The sequence below is a fragment of the Gordionus sp. m RMFG-2023 genome, chromosome 2 (genome assembly GCF_954871325.1).
Source record: "Gordionus sp. m RMFG-2023 chromosome 2, tfGorSpeb1-WG-v2, whole genome shotgun sequence".
NCBI classification, from domain to species: domain Eukaryota; kingdom Metazoa; phylum Nematomorpha; class Gordioida; order Chordodea; family Parachordodidae; genus Gordionus; species Gordionus sp. m RMFG-2023.
Window position 1 is genome coordinate 27746828 of NC_088776.1, and position 19087 is coordinate 27765914.

The 19087-nt window shown below is 26.3% G+C and overlaps 1 protein-coding gene across 1 annotated transcript in view; it reads left to right on the forward strand.

Moving 5' to 3' along the window:
• The window catches only part of LOC135925587 (isocitrate dehydrogenase [NAD] subunit beta, mitochondrial-like), a 49359-nt gene extending 30646 nt beyond the window's left edge, over nt 1-18713 (forward strand). Inside the window, exons 4-9 of the mRNA XM_065460994.1 lie at nt 7298-7438; nt 7495-7627; nt 7714-7855; nt 17622-17863; nt 18268-18423; nt 18482-18713. Of these exons, the coding sequence (XP_065317066.1) occupies nt 7298-7438; nt 7495-7627; nt 7714-7855; nt 17622-17863; nt 18268-18423; nt 18482-18559 (892 nt within the window). The 3' untranslated portion in view covers nt 18560-18713. The remainder of the gene's footprint in view (nt 1-7297; nt 7439-7494; nt 7628-7713; nt 7856-17621; nt 17864-18267; nt 18424-18481) is intronic.
• Nucleotides 18714-19087: the final 374 nt, after the last annotated feature.

The window sequence follows — 19087 nt, forward strand, 5'->3', positions numbered from 1 at the left end:
CTGGAGAAATATGAAAATTGCGGTAGAAATATGAAAATTGCTAAAAAAAAAAGGGATTTTGAATTGACTTAATTATCCGCCTATTATTTTTTATAGTTAGTTTACATAAATACAAAGTCGGTAACTATTTTTCAAAATAAAATAACACTGATTTATTAAAATATATAATTTATAAAAAATAACCAACGATCTTTTTTATATATAAAAGAATGTAAACAAAATAAAATTTTATAAAAAAAAAACGATTTTAATTTTACAATTAAAAATATATTTTATGCGAATGTCCCACAAAACGACCGCAATTGGAAATCTACCGTGTGTGTGTATAACATTATAGGGATAGGCACTTAATTATCACGTTTAAATATAATAAGGTACTCCAAAAATAAGGAATAATACAGATGCAACTACAGTTGCAGAAATTTTAATCACTTATCTTGTAGTACAACATTCACAGAGATACTTATCATCACAATGTTGGTAGAATCTTTTTCCCATAATATTTAACGACTCTAATATAAATGAAAACTATACTTTGTAGAACAAAAAATGAGCAAGGCTATCATTAATGTTTTAGGGCCTAAATCCAAGAGGTCAATTCTTGACGATTTGAAAGATGGGCATACATATGCAATTCTAACAGATGCATCTAACAAGGGAAATATTTTAATATTTCCCTTGATCCTCCGCTATTTCAACAAAATTAAGGTCGTTTCAATAAAACTATTAAATAATTTCCCCTCATATAGTGAAAAATCCAAAGACATAGCTAACCATATAATGGTAAATATAGCAGATTCGAGATTATCAATAAATTGCATGTACAACTTTCTGATCTTATAATGCTTCAGTGAATTTGGTAAAAACAGAGTGTATTTACAGAATTGAGTCAGCACAATGTTGGTTGCGATATGTTCTTAATACCCGCCATCGATAGAATCTTAAAATTTTATAAACCTTTAAAAAAATATTTCTTAAATAAAATTATAAAAGCTGTCTTAACATTTTGAAATTTTTTTTTAATAATGAATGGCAGAGGTATATTTAGGAATGATTTCACATGTAGGAAATCTTCTACGTGCTGTTAATGTTAGTTGCAACCAGAAGAATCTTAACAAAGATTCACAAAATTATGCTGCAGATGTGTTCATATTTACAGTTAAAAATTGGCAATAAACTTAATTATATTTTATTTGAGATTTAAATAATAAAACTAAATGTTTACCGTCGTTATTGAGATATTTATAAAATTCCTAGCATGACTTATTATATATTTGTTTAACCAATAGCTCGGCCTCTAATGTTGTTAAGGCAATCGGATTTTTCTCCTTTTTCCAGGCAGTCCTCATCAGGCTAAAAATGCGCTCGGATGAGGCATTAGAATGAGGTAAGGAGAAGACATACTCGCATATTTTTTCCAAGCATGGGGATTTATCGTTATTACGAAAAAATTCTACCCATTTCTCCTCTGCTTTTAGACTATTTAACTTTAAGTATTTTGACTAATCATAAAAAAGAGAGAGAATTACAATCTCCTCAAATAAGGCATCTTAATATATTTATTAAATTATAAAAACCAGCAATTGATGGTTTCTGTTCCAAGGTCATAATATTTATACATTTGTAAATAGAGTTATTAAAATCAAATTTTGATTGTAAATATTCTAAAATTGTCATCTGCTTCATTTAAAAATGTATTAATTAAATTAGAGTATTATTTGAACATTTTAATATAATATTTTTAGCAATAGCGCCATAAAATTTATTAAATTTTTAACTGTAGAGATGAACAGAGCTGTAGCATGATTTTGTGTATCTTTTTTAATAAAGAATATTCTGATTGCAACTGAATATTAACTGCATAAAGTAGATTTCCTACATGTAAAATGAATCCCAAATATGATTCTGCCATTTCATACTCGAAAAAATTTTTCGAAATTTTAGGACAGCTTTTAAAATCTTTACTTTAAAAGTATTTTTTTAAGGGTTTGTAAAATTTTAAAATTCTATCGATGGCAGGGTATTAATGACAACCACCTGATAGGTATATATCGCAACAACTAACGCCATTCCAAGTCAGACCACTTCACCACTCTTTTAATTCAATAACTCTTTTAGTTGATGAACTAAATTCGTTAAAACATTTCATCACAATTATTTCGACATCCACAGATAGTACATTCATTGCCTTCTTGTAAGAATTATGTAGTATATGGCATATACAGCCAATTGATATTGATTCATTATTGTGCTGCCTCGGAAACATTGGTTTTTGCCAAAATTTACAGAGGCAATTTCAGCGCAGAAAGCTGACATGCAATGATAGCCCTGAATCAGCTATAATTACCATTATGTGGCTAGCTACATCGTTGGATTTTTCACTATCCGAGGAAAAATTTTTAACAGTTTTATTGAAATGTTCTTATTTTTGTTGAAATAGCGAAGGATCGAGGGAAATGTTTTAATATTTCCCTTATTAGATGCATCTGTTAGAATTGCATATGGATGCCCATCTTTCAAATCGCCTAGAATTGACCTCTAGGATTCAGGTACTAAAACACTTGTGGATAGCCTTGCTCATTTTTGTTCTGCCACAAGTAAGGTTTGCACTATATTGGAGTCGTTAAATATCATGAGAAAAAGATTCGACCCAATTGTGAAACTCTGTGAATGTTGAAATACATGATAATTGTATATGATTTCCGCAAATGTAGTTGCATCTGTGTTATTTATTATTTTTGAGAATATTTTTGTATTGCAATATATGTTGATATACTCCCCTTACTGACTTATATGAATGAAATAATGTTGTTTATTATTGGATAAAAATAAAATAGGATAGAAAGAAATTTACAAACTAGAGATGTTTTTCGAATAAATATTTAAAATTTATTTTAAAAATATAAAAATAATCAATTAATGTCTCTCAAAATTATTATTTATATATTAAAAACGTTATACTATAAAAAAAAATTGCGTTAGATTTTTACGGAAGATTTCCAATTGCGGTAGTTTTGCGGAGAGAGATGTCTGCGTGTAAACTAAATAATTGAGGGGGGAGACATGACAACCCTATACTACTAGTAAATTATATAAAATATATTCGCCATTAATATTTTTGACCGGTTAATTGACCGACATGCTAATCCAGAATTTATTATTAAAAGGACTACCCGTGGCGGTATATTTAGACGATATAATAATTAATGAAAAATTAATCGAGATCCATAAAAATACTTATAACAGTGCTCAACACTTCAACGAATTAGAATGTCAATGCAATCTTAGACGTATTATTACCAAAGAACATTAAAATTACAATATTTTATTGGTATCATTAATTATATTAAAAATTTATGAACAATTTTTCCACCTTTGCCACACCGTTATATTCACTGTTAAGAAAAAATAAGGAAATGGACAGATATTGAAACAAATAAATTTTAAAAAATTTAATATCACGCTGACCTATTATAATTATGAAATACCGATAATTCTAGCTACTGACGCATCTTAACATGGAATAGGATCAGTTCTGTCCCGTATGATTAATAATATAAAAAACTATTGGATTCGCTTCTCGCATATTAAATGTAACCGAACGAAATTAGTCAGATAGAGCGTGAGGCCTTGGCAATAATATTTGGATTAATTAATTTAAACAATATCTTATTGTTAAATAATAATTGATCATAAACCGTTACTTAGCCTACATAGACGTCACCACGATTACTAAGATGACCCTTACAACTAGCAAATGCCGATTAGGAATTACAACTTCGAAGTACTAAAAATCTTAGCAATGTGGATATACTTTCTAGTTTTCCAATCGACAGAAAATTTTGGAGGAACTAGATATTAATTTAATAGTAGCGAATTCCCCACAATTTGTCTTGGCTTTAGTTATATATAAAAACAAACAAGAAAGGACCCAATATAGCAAATTTTTTACCACATAACAGATGGTTGGCCGAAAGTAATAGATAAAAATATTAAACCATTTTTTCATCGAGAAATGAATACAATAGAGGCAGGATGTATATTATGGGGATTAATAACCATAATTCTTAAAAAAGTGAATATTTTATCCTCACCTATGGGTCACTAAGGAATGACTAAAACAAAATCGTTTGTCTAAGATAATATTTGGTGGCCTAATATTGAAGATATCGAATTATAAGTTAGAATTATATCAAATACATAACCTCAGTGGTAAAACGATTGGAAAATGAAGGGAGAATTCATTTAAATTTTGCAGCACCTATAAATGGAAAGATATATTTAGTGATAATAGATAGTTTTATTAAGTGGCTAGAAATAACAAAATTTTTCTGTATATAATTTTACGGAAATAAGAAAATTAATGCTTTTTATTATTTTTGGATACCTCTACGAATTCCAAAATCGATAATTCTATAATTTTTGCAAACAATTATTAATCAAAAATTAATAATTTTTTTTTATAAAAACATGAGTATGATAGTATACAAGATTTTCTTTTTAATTATCGTAATACTCCGCAACACGATTAAACAATTTCTAAGGTCAATTATGTTTAAATTTCAACCAATAGGTCTACTACAATTACCAAAACCTATTTATCTTCATCCATACATACCTCAATTACTAGGTGTTTAGAATATAAGTGAGAAAATATACGCAAAAAATTTAAAAAAAAAGATAATTACCAGGTCTCATTGTTAAAAGAACACGGCCAATGACATTTTTAGGTAAAACAAATTGGAGAAAAAATACATTTGATTGAAGAAGTAGACGGAAACCGCAAAACATACTGTCAATAGACTATAATCAAAACGATGAAATCATGCCAATGCAAAACATATCATCAATAGAATCATATCAAAGCGATGAAATTATTCCTACCCGAACCTCAATAATAGCTAAAGAACTTGCGAAATTACAATAACCGAAAAAACAGAAATCGATACTCCGAATCTATCTACAATAGAAAACGAATGTACGTTTCATTATCCAGAACGACTAAGAAAACAAATTATTCCATTTCAGATAGAGTGATAAAAAGGCAGTGAAAATATATGTAATAGATTTAGGGATGAGCAAATTAGTGGATTAATTTACATTGTCTAAATACCTTAATTGTTAATATTATTATATAAATAAATTACCTTGTATAATTAATTGTCATCTCATTATTATTATTAGTGTAAAAGAAGTCCGTAAAGAGGCCCATTAATTTGAAATAAAACATTCGAAATATCATTTAGATGCAGGCGCGCACGCAGGAATTCGCTATGGGGGGGGGGATAATTAAAATTTTAGAATTATTCTGGGAGTTATTTAAGAATATCTTAAGTTTCATAAATTTATTAGGACGTGACTATAAAATATTGACAACTTCTAATATCAAATATAAATTAATGATAAATATTAAATGTATATCGGCGTATCGTATGAATAACTAAAGTCTGTAATCTAAATATCAAAAATAGTATAAATTAAATTTATTAATTTAGCGGCAAAAGATAAATAAGCTACTTTTAATGTAAAATAAAATAATGGTTTAAATCAATTTTTGAATTTACGAAAATTTATTAATTTTTTAAAATTATAGAAATTTAATAAATTTTGGCTTAAAGTTTATAAGTTTGAAATTTTTATGAAAAAATGAGTAAGTAACATTGATTTAATTATACAAATTATAATAAGAAATGGACAATCAAATTAATCAAAATAAAAAGTATTTAAATTCAATGGATAGTATAAAAATAATTTGTTAGGAATTTTAAATTTCTAAATTTACGAAAATTTTTAAATTTTGAGGTTTTAAAATATATTTAGATTATAGCTTAAAATAAAATGTCTCGAAACAGAACTACTTTTGGAAAAAATGTAATTTTTTTATGCATTTAAGATTTGATATATAAATTAAAAAAAATTTTCTTTTCCGGTCAAATATAGATATGCACAAAAATAATTTTAAGAATTATTGCATATTAAACGGCTCGATTTAGCCGATTTAAAACTGCTAACTTAATATTTTATTCAGGAAAATATTATACAAGCCTGAAGATTTCTCTCATAGTTGGCACAAAGATTTAGATATCTCTTAGCCAAGTCTCGAGTAAAAATCAGCTCAAATCGAGCCGTTTAACAACACTACCTACAATAGAGACTGAGGTTAGCCCGGGGCTTAGCAAACCACTTATTCTCATTTTAAAATTAAATACACCAGAAGGTTAAAATTTTATCCTAATATAGTTTTTATTATACATACATCTATAGACAAAAAATCTTTTGAAATTTTTTAAAATATTTTTACATGACAGAATTTTAATTTTTATTAAAATATATAATCATTTATGTGTAATTTTAAGTTTATAGCAAGGTTTAAACACTCTTTTATAATTTGGGAAAGTTTTATGAGTATTTATTAAATTTAGATATAATTTCAATCATGATTTGTCAATTTAGAGCTAGCGAGGCTTTCTAAAACCATACACGTCAATTATGGCATTTAATAATGAAAAAAATTTCAAAATCTTGAAAAGGCAATTTCATGGCTGTTTATGATTGGGTATTTAGGATTTATGCTAAGAAATCATAATCTCTCCTTAAGATCCTTATTTTTATATGTTCAAAATGTTTATTAAATTAACCAAAATTAAGTTTCAATTTTAAATATAATTAGCTTCAATTTATGTATTATGATATTTTGAACAATATATACGTATCATTATTAATAAATAAAAATACATTCCAATGGCCTAAAAAAACCCAAAAGTTTAGGAAACCTCTTGAAGTGGTTTGCTTAACCCCGCTATTGGGGGTTGTTGGACAAAATTTTCACTTTTACAAAAAATGAAATTAAAAAATGATTATATTCTTAAAATTTTTTATAAGGTACCTTTATAAAATATAGTTTTAGGTATCAAATCCTATATTATTTTTTATATTATCTAAAAAAATCCAGGAGCTATAGCCAATTATGTAAAAATTGATTCGACTAACCTCAGTCTCCTCTATTCATGAAAAAAATATTGTGTAATGAGAAATGAAATTTTTTTTTTGGGATTGAGCAAATTTTTAATGACATCATTAGTGATTGGTGTCAACTCCCTATGTATATTAAGAAGGGCTAACAATTCTATTCAATTTATTTTCAAAGGTAGTGCTTGATTTTTAATAACGGCTCCTAAATATTTTATCCAGAATAATACGCAAGTATAAAAATTTTGCTCATCACAAAAATCTGTCAAATATTTATTTTTCTCTATAAAGATTTGAAATTGCATTCTTATTATATTTCATTTTTTAGTGAAATCAACCCTTCAATGAGTGTGTCGTTTGACGATGTTATCGAATCCATATCACGAAATGGCGTAGCTCTTAAAGGTAATATAAGGTCAGCTCAAGGAATGTATTTAGACGATATGCAAACACTTAATATGCGAATGAGGTGGAATTTATAAAATGTTGATATTATTGCAATAATGAATAAATATTTTCATATAGAAAATCTTTAGATTTGTTCGCTAACGTAGTTTGGATATCCAGTATTCCTGGTTTAAAGACTAGGCACGACGATCTAGATTTTATAATTATTCGTGAACAAACTGAGGGTGAATATAGTGCTTTAGAACACGAAGTTTTTACATTAATAATTTGTTAACAAATTTTAAAATTAATGTTAGATTTAATTGATCATTATTAAAACATATAAATGTTATTTAGAGTATTTCAGGAGTCGTTGAAAGTATGAAAATTATAACGAGAGCTAAATCCAAAAGAATAGCTAAATTCGCTTTTGATTTCGCTGTCAAATATGGACGTAAAAAAGTCACAGCTGTGCATAAAGCCAATATTATGAAATTAGGTATTGTATAACTACATACAAAAAAATATATAATGGTAGGCATATCTTCCCGCATTAATATTTTCCAGTGTTGTTAAAATAGCGCGCTACAGCGGTAGCTATAGCGCGCTACTTTTTTCAGTAGCGGTAGCTATAGCGCGCTACTTTTTTAAAAAAATAGCGATAGCGGTAGCTCGCTACTAATTTAGTTTTACATAATAAATACATCTAAAAATTATTAAAATATATTTTTTATAAAATCTAAATTTATAATCCTTTTATTTAATTTAATTTTGAAATTTATATTTATATTTAAAAATATACATTATTTTTATATATTAGATATAAACAGTTGTTAAATAGCAATCTGTATTTAATTTATATTTCGCGCATTCATTAAATTATATATTTTTGAAATTCCGTTATTGGTATGTCCTTGCTTTTATCTTATTTTATATTTCATTTAACATTTTATATTAAGCATTATAAATCTTGTTATGTGTGAGATTGTTGAAGATATTGAAATTTCTTTGGAAAATGAGCAAAATATAGATGATCCTTTCCCAAAATTCAAGAAATACTTTAACCTTGAAGAAAAAATTATAACTGGATATCGGTTTCGGTGCAAGATGTGCTGCAAATTTATCTCTTCAAATCATACGAGCAGCTTTAGTTTGGAAAAACATTTAAAGGTAATATATTAAACAAATTTAATATCAATGTGTAGGCTAATCTTTAATTTTTAAAATAAATTAAAATCAAAAACCAATTATTTTTTTTATATATTCATAAATTTTATCTAAATTATTTAAAACATTTTAAAATAGTTATTTCAATCATTTTTATGTACTTATATCCTACATAATTTTTATTCTAAGTATTTTATAATTTTAGACTGTGCACACTTCAAATTATTAAGAGATTGAAAAATATCTCAAAAGTTTTGGGGTAATGGAAGAAGATAAACCCACTTCCAAATCAAATTTAATACAAACAAAATTAACCAATTTGGATTCATCAACACCTGGTGTATCCCAAAAATTGGCTGACAAAGTCATTATAAACTTTATAATAGATACAGTTTAACCATTATCCTTGGTGGATAATGATTCTTTTATAAAGATGACAAACACTTTTTCTCCACGGACCAAGATATTTTGCCGGCAGACATTGATGGCAAGAATTTTGGAGAGCTTTAAGGAAATGAAAGAATCTTTGATATTAAATCTATCAGATGTCTCCTACGTCTGTACAATGGCAGATTGCTGGACTCACAATAAAAGGTAAAAATGTTTATTTTCTGATTTATAATATGTCATATTTTTAGAGCTCTGCACATTGAATTGATCCTAAAAATCTTAAACGAAAATCTGTAAGCTCTAAAGAGAATAATTGGCTGTCAGACTTATGACATTCTAGCCAATATTATTGCAGAAATCCATAGGTCTTACAAAATTCAAAACAAGGTTTGTAAGTTGATTACGGATAATGGGTCTAATTTCCTAAAGGCCTTCAGGTTTTAAATTTATTATAATTTTTTTATAATATGATATAAATAATATGGAATATTTGGGGAGGATAATAATAATAACAATACTAGTAATATTCCTGAAAAAAATATTGAAGATGGAGAACAAGAAGAGGATGATGAAATGGAGTTTGAGATAATTGATGTTCATGACATCCTTGGTTTTAAATTATTTTATATTTAATTTTTCACCAATATAAAATAAAATTTATAATATTTAGGATCTTCAATAAAGTCTTCTACGTTACCTAGCCATCATCGTTCTTCCTGCCACAACCTACCTAAATTTAGTTGCGACAGTGGATGCTGAAGAAGCATTATTAAAGAGGATTTTAAAAGAGTATCAAGATCTACATTTTCTAAATGCCAAGCTCTTTGGAATAAACAAAATAAGTCATCAAAGACGTCTGATATTTTCAAAAAAAAAATTAGGACGTTATTTATTGACACCAAACACTACAAGATGGAATAGTGTTTACAATGCTATGAAATTTTTAGCATTGTTTCTAGATGAGAAAAAAATGGAAATGAATTATATATTGGATCAAATGGAAATACAGTATTTTAATGTGGAGTAGCATACCTTTATTAAAGAATATACTGAAGTATTTTTAATTAACCTCTAAATGCTTTTTTTAAATCTAAAAATACTAATTTAAATATTTTTGATGATTTTTTTCATATAAATAGTTTGTTTATTAAATTTAATACTGCGTTGCCCTCAAGTGCTAGTGCTGAACGATTATTTAGTATGGCAAAGCTTATACTTTCTAATCGTCGCTCTAGACTTGGGGATGACAGTACCGAAATGTTATTATTATTAAAGTGCAATAATAAATAAATATATATATATGTAACAAATTATAGTCATGTTTTTATATCAATATTTTATTTGTGGAAATAAAGTTACGTAAAAAAAAATATTTAAAAAAAAAATCAAAGTAGCGTAAAAAGTAGTAGGCGCTACTCATTTCAAAACGATAGCGGTAGCGATAGCGCGCTACTTTTAAAAGTAGCGTTTAACAACACTGATGTTTTCCCACATTGAGTCTCTAAATAACTCTTAAATATTTTATTTGTTTGTCACTTTTCAAATCCACTATATCTTGTATTTAATTTTTTCTTTTATTGATTAAATATGGGTGGAAAAGGTTGGGTATGAATTATTAGAATAGAAACAAGTTGTAATCGTTGTCATCTCCCATTATTGGATGGCATTTGAAGAATATTTTTTATTACGTTTTACAGAAATGGAGTAATATTCAAAAGTTTTCCGAATCAAATTTAAAAATATTGACCACCATTTTTTACTTCGAATTTTATTTCCTAATATTCGATTAAATATCACAGTCAACCATACCTACATTATATATCTTTATTGAATAAGATTGTATTAAGGGTCGAACTGATTACCATATCTAGAATAAACTTTACACCATCCTTATCGAGTACATGATATTAAATAAATAAAATAAAAATAAGATTATTTATATTTGACTCAATTTTACATATATAGTACACTAAAATTTATTTTAAGTAGTCCAAAATAAAATAATTATTCAAGATGAATTCTAGTATTTTATGCATCTTATAAGGAATGAAATTTAAAGTGCGTTGAATTTATTTTTTATGATAAATATGTAAATAATGTTCAGAAAATCTAATCTAGAGATATTCGTATTTAATTCTTTAATTTCGAAGTATTATTCGTAACATAAATACAAATAATTCGATTTAAAAAAATTTTGGATATTTTATTTAATACACAACAAAAAGGTTAAACTCCCTATTTTGTGGACCTTCAGAAGCTCTCTTTAATGGCTTATTAATATTATAGGGGAGACCGGGGTACATTGAGTACAGGGGAACGTTTATTATTTTATAAGACTGGAAATTTGAGCCTAACATAGATAATTTAGTCATACATGATTGGCTAAAAAAGATTTGAAAAATATTTAGTATTTTAATTTTTATAGAAGAAAATGTGTTTTGGCATACCAAAAGTAATAAAAAATATTTGCAAACTTTATCGTTTATATTTATAAATAAAGCTTCAAAAATCATAATAAATAGATTTTAGGAAAGCCTAAACCCTATTTTCCAATTTGGCAAACTTTCAGAATCAATAAACATGAATTAATATGATTTTAGATGATATTTATAAAGTTAGTGGGCTCGGTCATAGTTGGTCATAGTATAGTTGGGACACGCCATTTTAGCTCATTTTATAAACATTATTTTATTATTAATTTAGTATTGTGAATAATGAAAAATTTTTGCTGTTTATGATTAAAAAAAAAATTTTTTACATTTTTTTCTTTACAATTTTTTTTTCCCCAAAATAAATTTCCTAAATTTTGCTAAAATTTTTTTTATATAGTTGATTATGAATTACAATATTATCAATAAAATCATATGTGTCATAGTCTCTAGTCTTACTGGATTACTGATTTTAAATTTATTTAGACCTCTATTTCACGAGTGTCCCAACTATCACATATGTGTGTCCCAACGAACACAGAGTCTGTCATAGTTGGGACAAAAAAATTTTTTTTTAAATTCATATTTCTAAAAAAATATAATCTTCATAAAATATATATTAATTATTTCAAATAGCCTATACTTCTGGGATTCAGAAGATGTTTTAATTATTCAGATTAGTCTATTAATATTAAAATTATTAAGGTTTGAACGAAAAGTGTCCCAACCATCCCCGGTCTCCCTTACATGGTTATTTCTTATATTTCAGATAAAATCTTGTATTAAACGAGGGGTAATTATTGCAGCTATTACATTTTAAATAAGAAATAAATCATTATGACCTGAAAATCATTTTATTTTAAAAATTGCGCATTCAACTTATTTTGCCCTTTTGTCGATTTAAAAAAAAGTTATATTCTTAAGAGTTCACTTATATAGACCTCAAAAAATAATGAATAAATAATAAATTTTTAATAATTTAAAAAATCCTCATTCCAATCATGATTTTAAAATTTTCCTAAGTAATTCCTTAATAATGTCTAGAATTTCTTCTGGTAAAATTACTAATTTAATAAAATACTGGACATTAAGACGGCGAAAAGGCATTTTGTACAAAAAGATTTATACATTTTATAATAACTATGCACTTAACTTAAAACAAATTAAACTTTTATAAATAATTTAAATTCCACAACAACTATAATTATAAAATTTTACTTTTTATAGTTTTTTGGGATAAAGGAATCACGCATCTACACGTGATATATAAAATTAGGAGAGTATTTATAAATATAATAAATATTAAACAAAATAATTTTAAAAAATATATATTTTACATGAATAATAAATAAACTGGTTTTCTCCAAAATAATATATTTAATAGCATAATAGTAGTGATGTAAAATCGCTCCATTTGAGCCGATTTTTAAAAGCGGGTAACTAAGTATAAAGTTTAAGTTATTGCGGATTTTGCCCATCAGTCCAAACAATTTGATTATTTTATCCAAGCCATAGTCCCTGCAACTTACTGATGAACTGTAGTCATCCATCATATCGGTTTCCAGCTAGTTTCACTGACGGTTAAGCATTTACACTTCCCTCAACGATATAGGCTTATCACCAGTAATATTTATTAACTAGGCCAAAAGTTAATGATTCACCAATACTCACCAGGAATATTCGTCACTAGCTCAAAAGTGAACGGTTCGCTAATTATCACCAGGAATATTCACAATCTAAACTAAAAATTTATATACCTCCCACACTTTACGCAAGTAATAATCACTATCCGATAACACAATGCATTTATACAGCACATCTGATTTCAAGTTATCTTTCAACACTCTCTGCTACATATTGACATTTATTTTTTCCTCTTTTTTAAAAAAATATTATAATCAAGGTTGCCAGACTTCTCTCTTTAACTCTTATTTACGCAAAGATACATACTCCTTCTATTAATTTAAGCTTTCTCCGATTTTTTACGTTTTCTCTCTATTTTTTTATTAAATAAATGTAGGCTTTCTCGAAATTTCATTATAAAATTTTAAAATATATAATGCTTGAAATAATTAGTCTATCCAGAAACTTGCACTGCCATTTATATTTTAATTCAATTTTACACAAGGGCATCTTGTTTATTGTTATTTTATTCTCCTTTTCATTTTAAAAAGAAGGGACAAAATATTTAAGATCTTATAATATAAACGGAATATAATGATAAATCACATTCTTATTACTTCTTTTAATTCTGAAAATGAATCATATAAGAATGAAATAGTATTTTATATATTAAAATCCAATCTATATAAAATAATACCAGTAATTTAAAGCAAAAATTTACAGTTTTGTACACTTTATGATTTTTGATAAAATAAAATTTTCCTAGTTTAATATTTCTTTATTCCATTAATTAAAATTTTATATAAAATAGTGAATTTAAGGAACCAAAAATAATTTAAACGCATACGCAAATATTTAGAATTTTACTCTTCATACAGGGCTGCCATTCCCTCCTTATCTGCTGGAAACGCCCCTCCCCCCCGCAATTTTTTAGTCAACACGCAGAGATCCCTACCGCAATTGAAAATCTCGCAAATAGCTCAAGCTATTTTAAAATTTTCACCATTTTACGTTTTTAATTTATAAATAATAATTTTGAGAAACAGTTACCAAATAAAGATCCTTTGTTTATTTATAGAATTAATATATTTTTGTAATTATAAAGATATTATTTTATAAAATTTATCTCTTTTATTAGATCAAATATTTATTTTATATAAATAAAGTAACTCCACTATAAAGAAGTAGAAATTAAAACTTTAAAACTAATAAGAATATTATTCTCAATTTTTGACCTGGCAACTATGTTCATGGATTAGAGAAGATAAACAAAATAGTTCAAACCCAATTTGTATAATTTACAACAAAATTTAATATCAGCCATGTAGGAGTCCGTGATGGTTAAAAAACATTCTATAAAATATATATACAATTTAAAAAATAAAGAGTCAAACCATATCAAACCAAACTTTAAAATAATTTATATGATGATAATACTCTAAATTCATTTTCTGAAGCGACATTCATCTATCTTATGATAAAATCGCTTAGTTATTTTTCTACAGATTTCACTGCAAACTTATTTCCCTCTTTCCTGTTTCAAAAATGGCCAAAAACATAAAATAAGAAGCATGAAAGCTTCAAAAATAGTTTTGAGTATCATAGGCTTGAAGAGACACACTTCAGTCTATAGTTGAAGGGAAATATTTTATTATTTTTATTAACTGATTCCTCTAATAATGGAAATATAAAACATTCCCAATAATTATTTGGAGACCGAAGTATATCATTGCTTGTCCAGACCTCGATTTTAAAACAAAAGTTAACAATATAACTATTGGTATTAAATCTTAAAAATATAAATAAGATTTATTTTATGTACCAATTTTCACAATATATTGTGTGAAAAATTAAAATAATCTTTGTATAAATTCTCCCACTTTCTGTTTGAAAGAATCTAACAACCCTAATTACAACCAATTTTTACAAAGATATTTCACTCTCATTTCTATATTATAAATTTCTTCCCACTTAGTTAACTATTACATTCTCCCTTTTTTCTTTTTTAGATTCAGCAAAATTTTGATTATTTAATGACAACAAACATACTTATAAAAACGTCAAAAAATTGTTAATTTGAAAATTTCACATCATAAATCAAGATCTTTTCTTTTCACCTCTTTTTTAATAAAAAACATTCAATCTTGAATTAATCAATTTATTATTTTAAGGCTATGACCTAAATATCAAAATAAAATTATTAACTTTAACGGAAAAAGTAAATTTTAACATAAGTTTATTAAAATTTAAAATTTTTACGAAAAAAAGGAAGTAACATTAATTTACATCAGAGACCTGCAGAGATGTCATTTTCAGGCCCAGCCCAGATTTTTGAGATATATTTTTAATTTTTATAGCTAATAATTCCCGATTCACTCCATTTCTTTGCCAAATACACCCACTTTTTCTTTATTTCCCAAATCTTTTCTTCTTTTTAAAAAATACAAAGGAACTTTCCTTGAATTCAAACAATCTCTTCTCCTAATACACAATTATAATTGGCATTAAATTTTCTAGGTTTTTATAGTATGTCATCCCTTGAACCTTATTTATAGTTTGTTTTATCAACTTTATATCACAACCACATATTGAAATATTTTTTTTAGCACCCGCCATTTTCTCTTTTTATTTATATTCAACGCTATGTTATTTCACAATATTACCTTTTTCTATGGCTATTTCCGGTTTTATGCATCCTATCTTATATTAACTAGATTTCTATCATATTTATCTATGTCATATTAAAGATTATTAAGCTATATTTTAAAATTTAAATGATTGCTCTAACATAATTATTTCTCGAGATTTTGAAAATAAATGAGGTGCGTTTTGTCAAAAATGTACCATTTTTCCCTCCTTAAACTCCCATATCTAAGCGGGTAAGCAGTGTTAGGAGGTAAAAAATAAAAACTAGATTTAAAAATATTAATTTTCAGTCATGTTAGATTAATGTCTATATTTGAGTATTACAATTTTGCAAGCGAAGCACTCCAATTATAGACCGACTATGTATGAATCAGTACATCCAGTTGTCGCAACGATCTTGGCGATTAGATTAATTCGCAATTGACTTTTCTTTATCTCTCGGAATGAATCAATTGACCAGGACGATATTGTTTTTCATGTGCATTTCCAATCATAGATCCACAATAAATATAGAAGGTGAGAAATATTCCTACCAGAAGAAATATTCATTCCCAAAGTGGCTACAACACATAAATTGAGAAAGTTACAAAATGGCTATATATAATTGAGATTTACATTTAATCGCCTTATTTATAGATTGATCCCTGAGTCAAAGAAAAAGAAATTTAATAAAAATAACTTTTAACATATAAATAATATATATTTTTTTGATCGGCCTCCTTTTTAATTTTATTTTTATGATATCTCAAAAATCGACATTTTCTCAGGGCCTCGTGGGAAAAAAGCCCACTTGGTCTTATAGCTAGTCATCCTTTGCAATGCATAATCGGATACTTATGAATCAACAAGATATAATTTTAGTTAAAATTGTATCGGTCCTTACAATCTTGGACCAAAACTGGATCAATCTATTATATTCCTTAACCTTGACTGGTTCATTTATCAGTTCTGGATCTCGATTTAAACTAGTTTTATAAATATTTTTATTTATTTAATATGTTGACCGTAAAAGCGTTTAGCATTTATAAATTATTATTATTTATGTTTTATTTGTTATTTCTTTTCTAGAAGTGTTTCCATTGACATTTTCCTAATTAAATAAAAAAAAACAAATACACATTTAATTGTGAATAAATATTTTTTCTAAATCAGAGAATATTGTTCAAAAAGATACATCTTTCTAGTCTATGAACTTTTACACAAACGGAATAGATATGCCCTCCCCATTAAATTCTTTTGTTTCAATTTCTAGCACCCTTTTGAAAGGATATCAGCATTTATTATTTAAAATTAAAATTATATCATCAGTAATAATTATTTTATCATCTATATTTATGATATTTCAAAATAAAATTATGAACCCGCTTAAGCATAGGAATTTTTTTTCGAAATTTAAAAAAAGATCTTTTCTTTTCAACGGTCCGTGATCAGGGCCTGTCTTTTTTTAATAGTCTTTGGTATGGCGTAGCCAGGTTTTTTCTACATTAATTTAATTCTAAGTTTTTTTTTCATGTAGAGATGCTTTTTTCTAAAAATTTTGAATTATAGTCATTTTTTAAAAAAATTAACTTTTACTTATTTTCCTTTCAAATTATTATTTATATGGATATATTGCATACATTTGAGGATAGGGTTCACTTATTGTCTACCGAAAATGTACTCTTGCCAGATTTAGAGGCGCCTTACTATTTCTTCTCGTTTTGATTGTATATACAATTTATAAATATTGTTTTCATTTAGTTTTAGGGAAAATACGAACAATCGAAATTTATTTTTAGTCAATTTTTAAATATATTATTATAATTTGTTTTCTTAAATTTTGGATCGAATACATTTTTGACAAGCCTGCTTGTAAACATTTAGACAAAAGCTTATTAAATTAAATCAAAGAGCCTCTTTATTATTAAAGAATCAATTTTAGAAATTAATGTAATATTTCAAAATTAATTGAATTAAAGCATTGTGGATTAGCGTTAACCAATATATGTTATTAAACATAAACTATAATAGGAGACGGTTTGTTCTTAAATTGTTGCAGAGAAATAGCAGAATTATATCCTAGTATAAAGTTTACAGATACAATAGTCGATAATTGTTGCATGCAATTAGTGTGGAATCCATGGCAATTCGATGTTATGGTTATGCCAAATCTTTATGGAAATATTGTTGACAATTTAGCTGCTGGATTAGTTGGAGGGGCTGGAGTCGTACCAGGCCAGAGTCATTCAAATCATTGCGCACTCTTTGAAACAGTTACCTTTTTTTGACCATTTTATATAAATATTGAAAAGATTCATTTTGAGATTTTATTATTTTATATTTGTTTATCATTAAATATAATAATAATTCATTTTAATAATGTTTAAGTGAATATCACAGTTATTGACAGTATTTTAATTTACTGTTAGTTGTTTAGCTATTTTAATTTAGGAGAACTTCTATACAGAATTTTTAATATTATTTTTACTGAGCTGACATTAATTAAAAGAGTTGCTGACGATTCAGGCACTCTGATAAATAATTTTTGATGGTTATTTAGTTTTAAATAACTAAGCTTAAAAATCATTAATGAATTGGTCCATTTATAGCTAATAAACCTTTTTAAAAGCTATTAAAGCATACTATAATTATTTATCAATTCATTTATAAAATAAAGGGGGCTAGGCATCCATTTGCGGAAGCAGTTGGAAAACATATAGCAAATCCAACAGCAATGTTATGGTCGGCATCTAACATGTTGGGATATTTGCAATTGCCTAAATATCAGAAAATGATAAAAGATGCCTTGTTTAAAGTCATAAAAGATGGAAAGGTACATTTTTGACTTTCAAATACATAATTATTAATAAATATTAATTTATAATGATAAGATTCGAACTAGAGATATGGGTGGATATGCTCGCACCAAAGAATTTACTCACGCTGTAATAAGCAATATTGAGATGTAGGACTCAATTGTTTGATATGGGGTGGTTTAAACAAAATCTTTGTTGAATTATATAATTGTTTTATATAATTAAATTTCCTATATTATATAAATAAGTGTAATTATAAATTATAATTAAATCTGAGTTATGGTAAATATTTTATTTTACAGTAAACAATATGTAATATAATAAGACGTATTCGAATATTATTTATGCATTTGTATTTTCAAAAGTTGCTTTTTAAAAAAAAAATTATTAAGATTTTCATTTAATATTTAACATTGAAATATATTCTTTGTCTAAGGTATAAATTATCTTTGGGATCTCCGATTATTGTTAGTTTTTATCCTTAAGTTTTTAAAAGGATCTTCGCCGATCCCTAAGATGGTAATAACGAAAGGTAAAAAAAATATGTTTTCTAATTGTGAATATTTGCTGTGTTTAGATGATTCGACAGCCGCAATGGATGGTGCTCGATTTTACAAACGCATCTATACAGGTATAATATTATACCAAAGATTTGCCTTTCGACTAGTGACACCGTCTGAA